Source organism: Solanum verrucosum, unplaced genomic scaffold (assembly GCF_900185275.1).
Source record: "Solanum verrucosum unplaced genomic scaffold, falcon-dt-bn FXZP01000038.1, whole genome shotgun sequence".
In the NCBI taxonomy this organism is placed as follows: domain Eukaryota; kingdom Viridiplantae; phylum Streptophyta; class Magnoliopsida; order Solanales; family Solanaceae; genus Solanum; species Solanum verrucosum.
The window spans coordinates 2303912-2316083 of NW_026020564.1; the positions used below are offsets into that span (position 1 = coordinate 2303912).

The 12172-nt window shown below is 36.4% G+C and overlaps 1 protein-coding gene across 3 annotated transcripts; it reads left to right on the plus strand.

The window, feature by feature from the left end:
- Positions 1-1523: 1523 nt before the first annotated feature.
- Positions 1524-11619, plus strand: LOC125810230 (OVARIAN TUMOR DOMAIN-containing deubiquitinating enzyme 7). Of its 3 annotated transcripts, none has more exons than XM_049489735.1 (11): positions 1524-1699; positions 1909-2015; positions 3576-3651; positions 6074-6223; positions 6382-6443; positions 8005-8089; positions 8196-8342; positions 8458-8578; positions 10371-10483; positions 10613-10710; positions 11474-11619. In XM_049489735.1, the coding sequence occupies exons 1-11, from the start codon at positions 1652-1654 to the stop codon at positions 11601-11603; spliced, it is 1137 nt and encodes a 378-aa protein (XP_049345692.1). In that variant the 5' UTR covers positions 1524-1651; the 3' UTR covers positions 11604-11619. The 3 variants fall into 3 exon arrangements, with proteins under 3 accessions (XP_049345692.1, XP_049345693.1, XP_049345694.1); XM_049489736.1 differs by having other exon boundaries at positions 1538-1699; positions 10380-10483; XM_049489737.1 differs by lacking the exons at positions 1524-1699; positions 1909-2015 and adding an exon at positions 3308-3440.
- Positions 11620-12172: the final 553 nt, after the last annotated feature.

Consider the following 12172-nt stretch of genomic DNA (forward strand, 5'->3'; position numbering starts at 1 on the left):
TATTGACTCACCAAGAGAATGCATCAGTTGAGAATTAATGTGAATATAGTGTGCATCTCTTGAATAGTTTTGCTATCCTTCATCTTGAAAAGTTCATCCTTTTTATTTAGTACATTAATCTTAGGCTTCTTTACCTGGTTTCTTTATGAGCAGTCTGTAGAGTATTCTAGGTTTCCTTCGCAATTGAGCAAGATGATATTCGATTGTATTTGTTATGATCTATTCCACATATTGACATTTTCTTAGCCTTAATATTATTTTGAACTTCGATCTTATCATCAGGTGTAAGTTTCGATCGTCCTTTGGGAAACCTAATTTCCCTATCAGCGTCAAACTTAGTAGAAATAGTTGGACTGCCAAGTACAATGTTTCACAAATCATGATCTTCACCAATGATGAAATCCATCATCCTATTCTTCCACCAGCCATAGTATTATCCCATGAAAAGGGGGAGTCAAGTTTGTGAAGCGCCTTATTGCGATATTGGTGGAGTTGACATGGATCCTTTTCAAGGTATTGTCATTTGATTGAAAAGACTCCCTCTGATACCAATTTAAAGAACTATTAAGAACCAGGTTCTTAATATGCAGTAAGCAGAAAGACAGAAATAACAAGACACTCACTTATCATGGAAAACCTCTTGCTCAAGAGAGTAAAAAATCATAACCTATACCTTGTAGGATTTCTACTTCAAATATTACTAACTTCCAAAGAGCAATGTTCCATATTAATATTACAACTCAACAATCTAAGAGACTAACTCTAGTACCTTAACCCAATAGTTCACTAAAATTGTTCTAACTACTCTCCAATAAGTCAAACTCACTTTTTGTTACACACCTCATACTAATTACTAAAACACTTAACCACAACCTAGAAATTATTAGGAAAAATTAGTTAAATGGGTACCTTTTAATAAATAATTATTGATTTTAGCGATACTTTTATTACCATTTATAGCAATACTATGTTAAATCTGCAATATGTATTAAAAGTGAATTATTTATGCAATATATATGTATTATAACTGCTTTTTAAAATATATTATGCTTGTTTGGTGAGAAATTGACACATTATATTATAAATGTATTAAAATGTGTGATAAATGTATTATCCATCAATAAAACTTATATTATATGTGAATAATAAATTGTTCTTTGTAATGTGTATTAAAATTGTATTATAAATGTATTAAAAGTGATCAAGTGAAAAATAAATGTTGTTGCTATAAATGGTAAATATTTTTTTAATATAGTATATTTATGTAAGTATCCCAAATTATTACAACTCAGTAACAACCCTAGTTTAAAATTATAATTTTTTTAAAAAATAAATAAACTAAAATTTGATATCAAATAAAATATATCAAATAAATTGAAACGGAAAAATAACTTCTTCATTTTAAAAAGTATAAAAAATTAAACAAGGACTATCTAGTGAAATTTCTTGAAAAAATAAAAAAAGAGGTCAAAAACATTTTTTCAAACTTAAAACTTTTAATTTTTTTTTTTAAAATAGTTTAATTTTGTTTTCTGTAGAGGTTTTTCGAGAAGTGTGCAATTTTCCGTGGAGGATAAAAGAGAGACCGTAACACAACACCAGTCGCCGGTCTGCGTTTGACAGACCAACTGATAAATAACCAATCGACGAGATGGCTAAAATGAAGCATCAAAAATCCAAACCTAACAAACAATCTCATGTATGTATTTTGGATTACCTCAAATTCGTATAACTGTTTTCAATTTGTTTGGTATTGCAAAAATTCATTGTTGATTACTTGGTGTGTATGATTTTTCTTGCAAACTTAGCTTAAGAGGAGTAGATTTTACTTCACAAATTTTGAGTGTGTTTGTTTGTTATCAATATTCAGTCTATGTGCTGTTTTGTGTATGTTACTGTATGCGACAGGCTAAAAAGCACGGAAAGCAGACTGATATTTCTGAATTTCGAGCTCAGCTTGATGCATTGGGCTTAAAGATTATACAAGTGACGGCAGATGGAAATTGTTTCTTCAGGTTTGTGCTTAGTAAGATTTCCCTTTTTCTACATATTGGTTGATCATTGCATGTGTAAAAAGTTACATGTTGAGTTTGGTATATCAAACTTCGTAAAGAGACTTCTGATGTTAGTCCCTAACTTAAAATACAAAACTTACAAAGAGCTCTTGGTGGATCATAAAAATATGCTGGTTTGGCTTGGTATAAATGAGTGAAGGTTCCATCTATCTATGTTCATAAGTCCTTTCACTTGAATGGGGATAGTAGTAAAGGAGTTGAAGATTTGGTATTCAATTTAGATATTAAGAAATTTGAAATATCTTATGTGAGAGGCGATCTCATTGCTTATTTTGACAAGTAGATGAGCATGATCAGGACAGGCTCTGGACGAGTAAGTGATGTGTTGGAAATTGTATCAGTCCAAGCACTGTTATAAACAAGTCTGTCTAACTCTTTCAAATGGTGATGGGAGGATCTCTGATGTCACACCAAGTATAAGGAGAACCTGTGTATCATCTTGAAGACCACTATCATTGAGGCATTCTATGAAGTATAGATTTTCTTCCGGTCTATAACTTTTTTCTCCTTTTTTTCATCACTGGAAGTAATAACCTTAAAATCACCAATTGGTCCCCAAGCTCCTTGAATGTTATTGGCTCTTTCTTTAAGATCTTGCCAAAGCTCCCTTCTTTGTTCCTCTGTGCATTTAGCATAGACTTTAGCATAGACAATGGTAGACGTATTGGAGGGTTGTTGAGGTAGTTGGCCTTGATCAGGACAAGCTGCTCTCTATCTTGAATGATAGATCTACTTCAGAGGTCCAGTGAAGCCAGATTTTATTGGAGCAGTTGAAAAAACATTGAGGCATACCCAGTTTTCTTTTGTATTTTTCAATCTTCCCATTATCTACCATTGGTTCTTGCAAACATAGAGGGATTTGAAATTGTTGTTTGAATGATTGGAATCTCTTAAGAGATCCTACTCCTGTTATATTCTATGATACTGTATTAATCATTGGGAACAATTAGAGTTAGTATTTTTTGCTCTTCCTTCTCTTTTTTTCTCATCTTGTAAGCTTGGATAATATTTTTTTCTTATGACCGTGGTGTCCGGGCCAGCTTTCGCGCACCTCGACTAATTCCACGGGATACCTACTACCTACCACCAACAACAGGTACCAGGTAAGTCCATCAAGGCTAGGACAGATGGAAAGAATCAACTAGTTTTTTTGTCTCCACTAAGTTTCTGAAATGAGACCTCAGGGTTATCAACCACTTCATTGACTACTAGGCCACACCCTTGGATGCTAAGCTTGGAAAATATCACCCACCTGGATTCTGGTGATTTCTTGGTGAGAGGTTGTTGAAAAGCATGATGTTTTGTTGAACTAGAGTTCCATCATTTTCATTCATTTCTTGAAGTTCAGAGTTGATTCTTCTTCTTGTGAGTTCATCATCTGAATGTATCAAAGTAATGTATTGATTATTGAATACCCAGTTATTTCTTGGAATTTTCATGATACATGTAATAGTAACTGTAGCTGGAATAAAGGCTAAACAAATCATTGTGCTTATGCAGGGCATTAGGTGATCAGTTGGAAGGCAATGAGGAGGAGCATGAGAAATATCGAGCTATGACTGTAAAATTTATCAGGGTACGTGTTTCTTTAGAAGACTTTATTTTGCTTCAACATACTATCTAGTGAGATGGAATTATTCCCATGCAATCTTGTCCATTCAAGGCATGTTGCACTCAGGGTATGCCTAGAAATAGTAATTCTGTACCTATCATGTTGGTGTCATTTATATTATGGTTGTGAGTATCCTGTTGCGTGAAAAAAATTAGGTAGAAGAGGGATATCGGGGTCAAAATAAAATTTTGGAGGGATTACTGAATAATTAGCAAAATCAGAAAGATAAACAAAGAAAAGGAAGCCTGGAATGCTTGTGATAAATAGTAGGAGGGATTAGAAGGTCTAAAAATCAGACTGAACTAGGGATTCAGACACATGAAAGTTTACAGTTACTACCCAGGGTTCCATATCAGATCCCGAAAGAGAAAGGGTAGGAGCAAGGTTGAAGCTGTCTGTTTTTTGGATTCCAAAGAATAAGGTGATTTAGGCTTAAAAAAATATTATAAGGAGAGCGATCCAGTTTTATTCTCAAAAGGTCCTCATTTTTCTGTGGTATCTGTATCAGATATGATCTCCACATTCCTATCCAGACTATATAGCTTAAAATGTTGTTCACAAGTGATACACTTTTTAAGTCTATTAACATACTCTAAAAACCCTTAATTAAAACAAACAAAATGTTGGGGTGGCCCAGTGGTTTGAGCTTGGGACTTCCATGTTGGAGATCTCAAGTTCGAAACCCCTTGCCAGCGAAAGCAAGGGGTTTGCCTTCTGGGTCGAGCTCGTCGCACCAGGCTTGCCTAGTGCGGGTTACCTCTCCTATGTGGTTTGCGAGCTATTGCATGGGAGCGGGGGTTTTACCCTATGCGCACCCAAAGGGTAGCGGCTACGGGTTTCCCTTGTCATCAAAAAAAAAAAAAAAACAAAAACTCCTAAATTAGTTGAGGATTGAGGACATATTCAGAGGGTTCATATAATTAATTCCAACTAGTTTGTTTCTGAGGCACAAATGATTGATATGATATATGATTTTGTGTAAACATTATGCAAGGTCATGATATTTAATTGTGTTGAGAGTCTAACTTTGATGGGATCAATTGCAATTCTACTGAGGAGTAATTCCATTTTGACAAGGCAAGAAGTAGCATCCACGGCTATTGACTTTTACTCCCTTTTCTTTTTTCCTTCTCAAGGGGCTACCTTTGTTCTCTTATTTGAGCTTATATCCTTAGTTGCGTGGACTCTTCACTTTTGATGCCGCACCCGTCTCGGATTCTTCAAAAATACACTACTTTTGGCAAATCCGACACGCACCCGTTGGCATTTTGAAGAGTCCGAGCAACATAGCTTATATCCCATTATTTGTCACCAAAGTCGCTACCTCCGTCAGTCTTATCTATATTGTACTCTGACAGATACCACAGTCTGTCCAGGAAGAACTGAGCCATCCTTGTGGCATTATTTTTTTATTTTGATATATACAGTAGATCTATCCTGTGACTAATGTGCAGGGTGGGTTGAGAAGGGTGGTAGAATCTCTGGTGACTGTGTTTTGGAGCCATTTCTTCTGTTTCAACTTCTATTGCAAAATTATTATTAATATTATTATTAATTTTAGAAGGGTGGTATCAGGTCTGCGTACACTCTACCCTCCCATACCCTTTTTGGGACTATACTGTGTTGTTATTAGATATTTGGTATCTATATTACTTTTTTTCAGCTGGCTCTTTTGATTTAGAAATGTGTAGTCATAATTGCTAATAAACTTTATTGCAACCTGTTTTAGGTATGAATATTTTTCACAATTCTTACTAATAGCAAAGCTGGAATAGATTGAAAATAACATAGATTTTTTGAGCTGATTGAGGAAACACATGCTTTCTTTAAGAATATCCTGTATTTTGTGATGTTATAGATGTGATTTCTCTTTGAGCCGAGGGTCTTTTGGAAACAACCTCTCTACCTGACAAGGTAGAGGTAAGGTCCGCATAAACTCTACCCTCATTGCATACACTCTACCCTCATCAGATCCTACTTGTGGAACTATACTGGGTATGTTGTTGTTGTTTGTTATTGATGCAATTTTGAGTGGGTGAAGTTTAAAAATATGATTACAGATGTCACATGATGAACTTTTGTCTTTATTTTTGATTCCTACATTTGCTGTTACGCGTCATGAAGAGGAGCCTTGGAGCAACGTAAAGTTGTCTCCGTATGACCTATAGGTCATGGGTTCGAGCCGTGGAAGCAGTCACTAATGCTTGCATTAGGGTAGTCTGTTTACATCACACCTCTTGGATTGTGTCCCTTTCGTGGACCCTGCTAACGTAGGATGCTTTGTGCACCGGCTGCCTTTTTTTATCTGTTGTATGTCATGTACTCTAGTACTTAGAACACCAAAACAATTTTTAAGGTAAACTAATAGTTGATCTATATTTAACAGAATAACCGTGATACGTTTGAGCCTTTTATTGAAGATGATGTACCATTTGATGAATATTGTGAGTCCATGGAGAAGGATGGCACTTGGGCTGGACATATGGAATTACAAGCAGCTTCTCTTGTTACTCATACCAATATATGCATTCACCGAGTACGTCTTCTTCCCCTACTTTATCCCTCTGATAAGCGTTCTTTTTATAATATAGAACAACGAGTTTTTTAAACATCAAAGTTGCTCACTTCCTAGTGCACTGACCTGATGTCCAAGGGATTTTTGATTGACTGATTATTTAAATCCATTGTGGACAGCATATGTCACCTCGCTGGTACATACAGAATTTTGACAACCGTGAATCTCGGATGCTTCATCTGTAAGTGTTGGAAAGAATATGAGATTTTAGTTTTCACTTGCTTATGCTTTTGTATGGTCTAGAGCCCCTCCACTGCATGAATTTCTTTAGTTTGTATATATCATGAATGTTTTTTAGCTGGGATAGAATTGTTGGAGGACTGATACGACTCATTTTCATTAATACACTTAGATCATTTAAAATTGGCATTTATGGGAGATGAATTTTAGTATTTTAGCTGTTGGTGAAGAAAAGACATCTATGTGGAAATTGGAATAGACAATCTGGTACTTTTTTTTTTTTGATAACCGAGAAATCCGTTTGTGACCCGCCCTTTGGACCAATCACAACCTTCTAAACTCGGTGGATAATGGGAGACAATCTGGTACTTTATTGAACTTAAAAAGTCGTTTTATTCTTCCTCTTGGTTTACTTTCTCTTGGGACCAGTCTAATTTTGTATTTTTAACTACATCCATCTAGAGTAAAAAAGAGGATCTCATGAAGGTGGATGAGCAAGTTCTCTGTAGTGCTAATGCACGATATGCCCCAATGCTTGATATCTAGTTCTATCTCCTCTTTTTTGAAGCTTCTGTTCTGTCAAAGACCCAGTTGAGTGTTGCAACCTTATTCCTCCATGAGCACTCTCCTAGTTGTCACACTTGCTGTTTATTTCTTCACTTCAGAGTCTTCGTTTGTCTGGGAGTGGGAGTGGGGTTGGGGGTTGGGGTAGAAGGCAGAATAGATGTTTCGCTAGTAAAAACAGGTGTATGTAGATCATTCTCTTTTAGCTGTTACATACAAGCATTCTGAAAAAGTTCATGAAACGTGATGTAATTTTTCTAAGTACTTGATCCTGCTGCATAGATATCTCGGTCTCTCCCCCTCTTTTCTTGATGTTGCTTACAGGAAGGGGATCGGTGAAAACACAAGAAACTCATTTTAAATACTTTTTTTAATTACTTTTTCTTAATCTGTGTTATTTTGCTTTGCTTTTCAAGTAGTTGTGAAGTTCAGAGCATTCTATCTTGTTGGTTCTTTGAGAGACTTAAGGTTTTATTCAGTATACCCCTTCTTTTCTCTTGTTCCAAGGCAAAACTTAAATCCTATATGGATAGACATGGTCTTCTGAAATAGCAGACAGTTCAAGTTTTATGAGAAGCTTGGCCCCCTCCTTTTTTTCCTCAACATTAATGTCTCTCTCTTTTTTTTTTCATTAATGTCTCTTTCTTTCTCCATTATGGGGAATCTGTCGTCTCTAGCTTTTTACTGTACTGTGATTGACTGACTGTTTTGGTCCATCTTCATTAAATAACAAAGCACTCTTTCAGATCATGTGGAGGTTAACCTCCACTTCTGATTTGTTAATAAATTATTGATTATTCGCAGCTAGATTATAGTGGTGTCCTCTATAATCCTCTGAGATAATTGGTTGCCTACTGAAGCAAGAGCCACTTATTTGGCTTGAAAAGGAGCATCTTTTGGCATTTCTTCTGTGCTTCTTTTCCCCTTCATCCATTACTTGTTAGGCCCTTTGTATATTTTGCACATATTTGCTGCCTGACTTACTTATTTACTGTCAGTTCTTATCATGACGGAGAGCATTACAATAGCATCCGGCTAAGGGAAGATTCTTGCACTGGACCAGCTAGCCCAATTATTATCAAGGTTTACAGCATTTCAATTTTTTATTTTTTTGTGATAGGAATAGCAATATAATAACAATGAGTTAGGATTTCATGCAAGAATTCTAATAACCTTCAGTTATTTAAAGGCTGATGCTGATCTTTCAGCAAAATCTCGTGAAGCTATAGCTGCTGCCAAGTCTAAGGGAGATACTAGTCGGAATATGGTTCAAGTAGGATCAGTCAAAATGGTGATGGCTGGAAGTGGGTGTGATAACAAACAAAAAGTGGAGCAGGTTATTTGCCGATCGCTCTCTCCTTTGTCAATGATGTCGAACTTGTTGAGCGTTAAAAGAAACCTACAGATCTCTGTACTTGATATGTGTTTCTTATTTATCTGTTCTTCTCTAGGTTTTACGACAAATTGGTGGTGATGTTGATGCTGCAATAGAATTTCTAATCGCAGAACAAGGATCTGAGGACCAGTTAAATGCAAATGATAACATTTCTTCTCTGGCAAGCACTTCACAAGGTAATGGCCAGTCAGTTCTTTTCCACTTGCTTTTAAAATAATTATGCATATTGCGTCTCGCTGAGATTGCAGTCAATGTAAAGTCTGATTTTCATAATCATCAGGGTGTCCCAAGCACATGAAAAATAGAAACAGGAAGGCTAGTTATTCATCATGACTTACATACTCGTGTCAACCTGGTAGATGTTCAAGTTTTAATGAATTTTTTTGGAAAAATACAGACTTCTGTCCATATGGTAGTGGCTTGCCCAGGAATCAGGATTGACAGTGAAATATCTTTGGTGACACATTCTTCCTTTTCCCCTTTTTTTCTACTTCTATTGGTTTTGAGTTTTGATGCCTGGTCATCTTATCCAAGTTGACTAATCTAATTTAAATTTATAGATTTTGTAGCTATGCGAGTAATACTCGGGGCTTAACTTTAGGATTAGAAATAATAGAAGGAACTTTTAAAAATTGTGGTCAAGAGAGGAACTTGTTTGGCTCTTTAGATAGTAACTAGTTCAAACAAATGGACAGATTTCAGTACTATGTAACTAGGTTGCTCAGACTCGGCTGCAGGTGTCCTATACAGGTGTGGATCTAGAGGTCGGATCCTACATAATCTGAATTTTAAGATTTGGGAGTATGGATCCAGTAAGGATATGGGTGTGGGAATTCTGCTAAAAATAGAGTTATATGTCAAATTATGAGACATTATGTGGAGAACTTACAAACTATTCCGAGGAGAAAATATTGATAGAGAGAAGAAAACCAGAAGGAGATAAAAGGTTAAGGACTTGCATAGAAATTTCTCAATACAAGGTATTCCATTTTCTTTAAATTCACCTTAGCTTTTGTTTTGATTACGGAAATCATAGGCATCTGTCCTGAATATCTCTGTCGATTTTGGTCAAAATACCCAAGATCGGGTACGGATCCCACACCCACATCGTGTCGACACGGGTGTGGCACTGAAAGTGAAGAGTCCGAGCAACTTAGCTATGTAACATGTAGTCAAAATTTTACCTTATAGTAGCTAGAGAACCATTCATTTTACTTTATGCTTTGCTAGTTGACTTTCTTGACCTAATTGAAAAAGCCAAATAAGGGGGGGGGGGGGGGTTCTATTACTGGATAGCTATTTCCACATCTTCCAACTGCTATGAGAAATCTGTGTACAGGGAAGCTAATGTGCCATCTTAGATAGTGAGGGATGTGGGACTTAGGTAGATAGCTTTTTCTCCTATACACTCATCACTCGGTAATGTTCGACGTGCAATCATCTGCACAGTAGCCCCTTTTTGGGGCTGCCTGAATGCATAGTAGAAGGAGACTATATTTTTAATACCTTGGGTGCTAGATATGAAGATGAAGTATTCTTTTTCATCTACTTGTCAATTGTCATAACTTTTTAGTTAGGTGGATACACTTTTCTACGTTCTCTTTGATAATTGTTCTTACTCTGGGAAACCCATCCTTCATGCTTTGGTGCTTAGTGAGCTTGAATGTGTCTTAGCTCGGCTCTGTATGCACCAGTTACTCCAGTAATATTATAGGGCTTGCTGAGTTGGGAAGAAACATCTTTAATGTTATGAAACCCACTTAATGCTATCAGAATCTTGTCACAGAGCCAGAGGAAAAAGTGATAATTTTTTGGTTGTGCCCATTAATTGACAGGCAAGATACATTCCGATAAAAAAACACTTGAAGTACCTTCCTATTGCGTCTATCATGGATGGGGAGAACTGGTACAACTATGCTTTCACTGTTGGTACCAGCACTATCTTCTTATACTTTTCGTTCTTTTTAGGGTCTCCAGGGGAGCATGCTATCAAATCTGGAGACTCACCTTGTAAAAAAGGTTCCTCTGACTGTAGTGTAAAAGGAGCTTCTGATGAACACACCTCCCAGGAAGATGAAAAGGTAAAACAACCTGAATCCTTTTGTATCTTTTAAATGTATTTGTTTTCCTTTAGTACGTATCTAATTGGAAACTTGACTTGGATTTTGTTACTTAAATAATTAAAGCTTCATCATCGTTTGATGGTGTAGAAAATTCCAAGAAATAAGGCCTGTCCCTGTGGTTCAAAGAAGAAATACAAGTCTTGCTGTGGATCAGTTGCTGGAAAACATCCTACTAGCTTTACAGTGTATGGTTGTCAATAATCACCTGTGTTTTTGTTTATTCCTAAATGTTGTTGAGGTTTCTTTTTTTTTTTTTTTTTTTTTTGATAAAGGTAACTTTATATTCACGTCAAAACTCATCAGCAGAGCATGATGAGGTGGGATTTACAGCCCCACAGGGGGTAGTTTCAAAAGCCGAAACTGGGCAAAAACTTTATAATTGAGCTCTAAAATCCACTAAGCTATCTACCTCCCCCACCAAATCCTGTTTACACCAAAAATACAGCAAGCTCAAGCTATTCATCTTGAGGTTTCTTTTGTTAATTCTTTTTTGCGGTAAATTTTATTCTACAGCCAATGCTGTTAGCTTGTTGTAACTTGTGGGATGCTTTCTGCTTGTTCTATGCATGTGTTTGTCTTCTTCTACTATGCATATATTTGCACTACAATGTATTTGCAATAGTCTACAAGGATATATTGGAGAGCTTTCGATATGAAAATTTTGGAAACTGCGCTCCTCTGTGCTAAAGATATATTAGTGGATTTGTGGGCTCTCCAATTATGAAGTTTGACAGCACAAGTATGAAAATATAGCTATAAAGCTAAGAGACATGTATCTATCTTTCCAACTGTTTTCTTTTGGATTAAATTAAAAAATCGTCTATATAATGTTGGGTTTGAAGTCAAAATACTCAATTGCAGCCTCTTCTGTTTCCTAACTAGCTTAATGTTCTGGCCACTTGGATTTCTGATTCTCTTCATTTTCTCATGCAATGGTATGTTTTTCAGCAACCATACAATTGATTATGGAAAGGGTCGGAGAGACAAAAAGCAAGGAAAGAAAGTTCCACTTGTCAATGTTACGACTTCAAAACAAACTGATGCAAGACCACCTGACATGGGCGCCCTTTGTATATAGTCAGTATTTTTGAGGTACTTTCTGGCTATAATTTGTTCTGTCCTTGATCAGGATTTTGGTTTTTGCGGCATATAGCTTCAAAAAGTGAGGCAACACTGGTTATCCTAATAGTTCAAATTTTGGTTGATTCCCTAGCTAGTTTTGTCAGTTAGCACAACATTATTTGCAAATATCATGGATCATGAAACCTCGTCTTGTATACTGTTGGTTAATTAATGCACAACTATGGGAAAACTGAGGACTCAAAGTAGATCCTGGTGTTAACCTATCGTTATTGGGAGCTTCTCTATATCGAAGGGGAGGGAGGAGAGGGGAGAGGAAAACCTGATAAAGAATTGGGAAGGATATTTCTGCCATGAAAGGAAGTTAGAGAAAAAAGGAAAGTGAGGGTGCTAGACTAAATAGGGGGAGGGGGGAAGGTGTGTTGAAGAGGTAGGGGCATGACAAGGGAAGGAAACAGATATGGTGGAGGAGGTGATAATTTCTGGTTGAATGGGAAGGGAGTTAAAGAGATAATAAGAAGATATTGATGACTGCTAGTTGGGTGAGAGGGCTCGAGTGTACATGGA

What these genes read in the sequence shown, in the direction of transcription:
- LOC125810230 (XM_049489735.1), top strand. Translation starts at nt 1,652, where the DNA reads ATGGCTAAAATGAAGCATCAAAAATCCAAACCTAACAAACAATCTCAT. An exon ending in AACCTAACAAACAATCTCAT is followed by an intron (nt 1,700 to 1,908) that starts GTATGTATTTTG and finishes TGTATGCGACAG; the next exon opens with GCTAAAAAGCACGGAAAGCA. An exon ending in CCTCCCAGGAAGATGAAAAG is followed by an intron (nt 10,484 to 10,612) that starts GTAAAACAACCT and finishes TTGATGGTGTAG; the next exon opens with AAAATTCCAAGAAATAAGGC.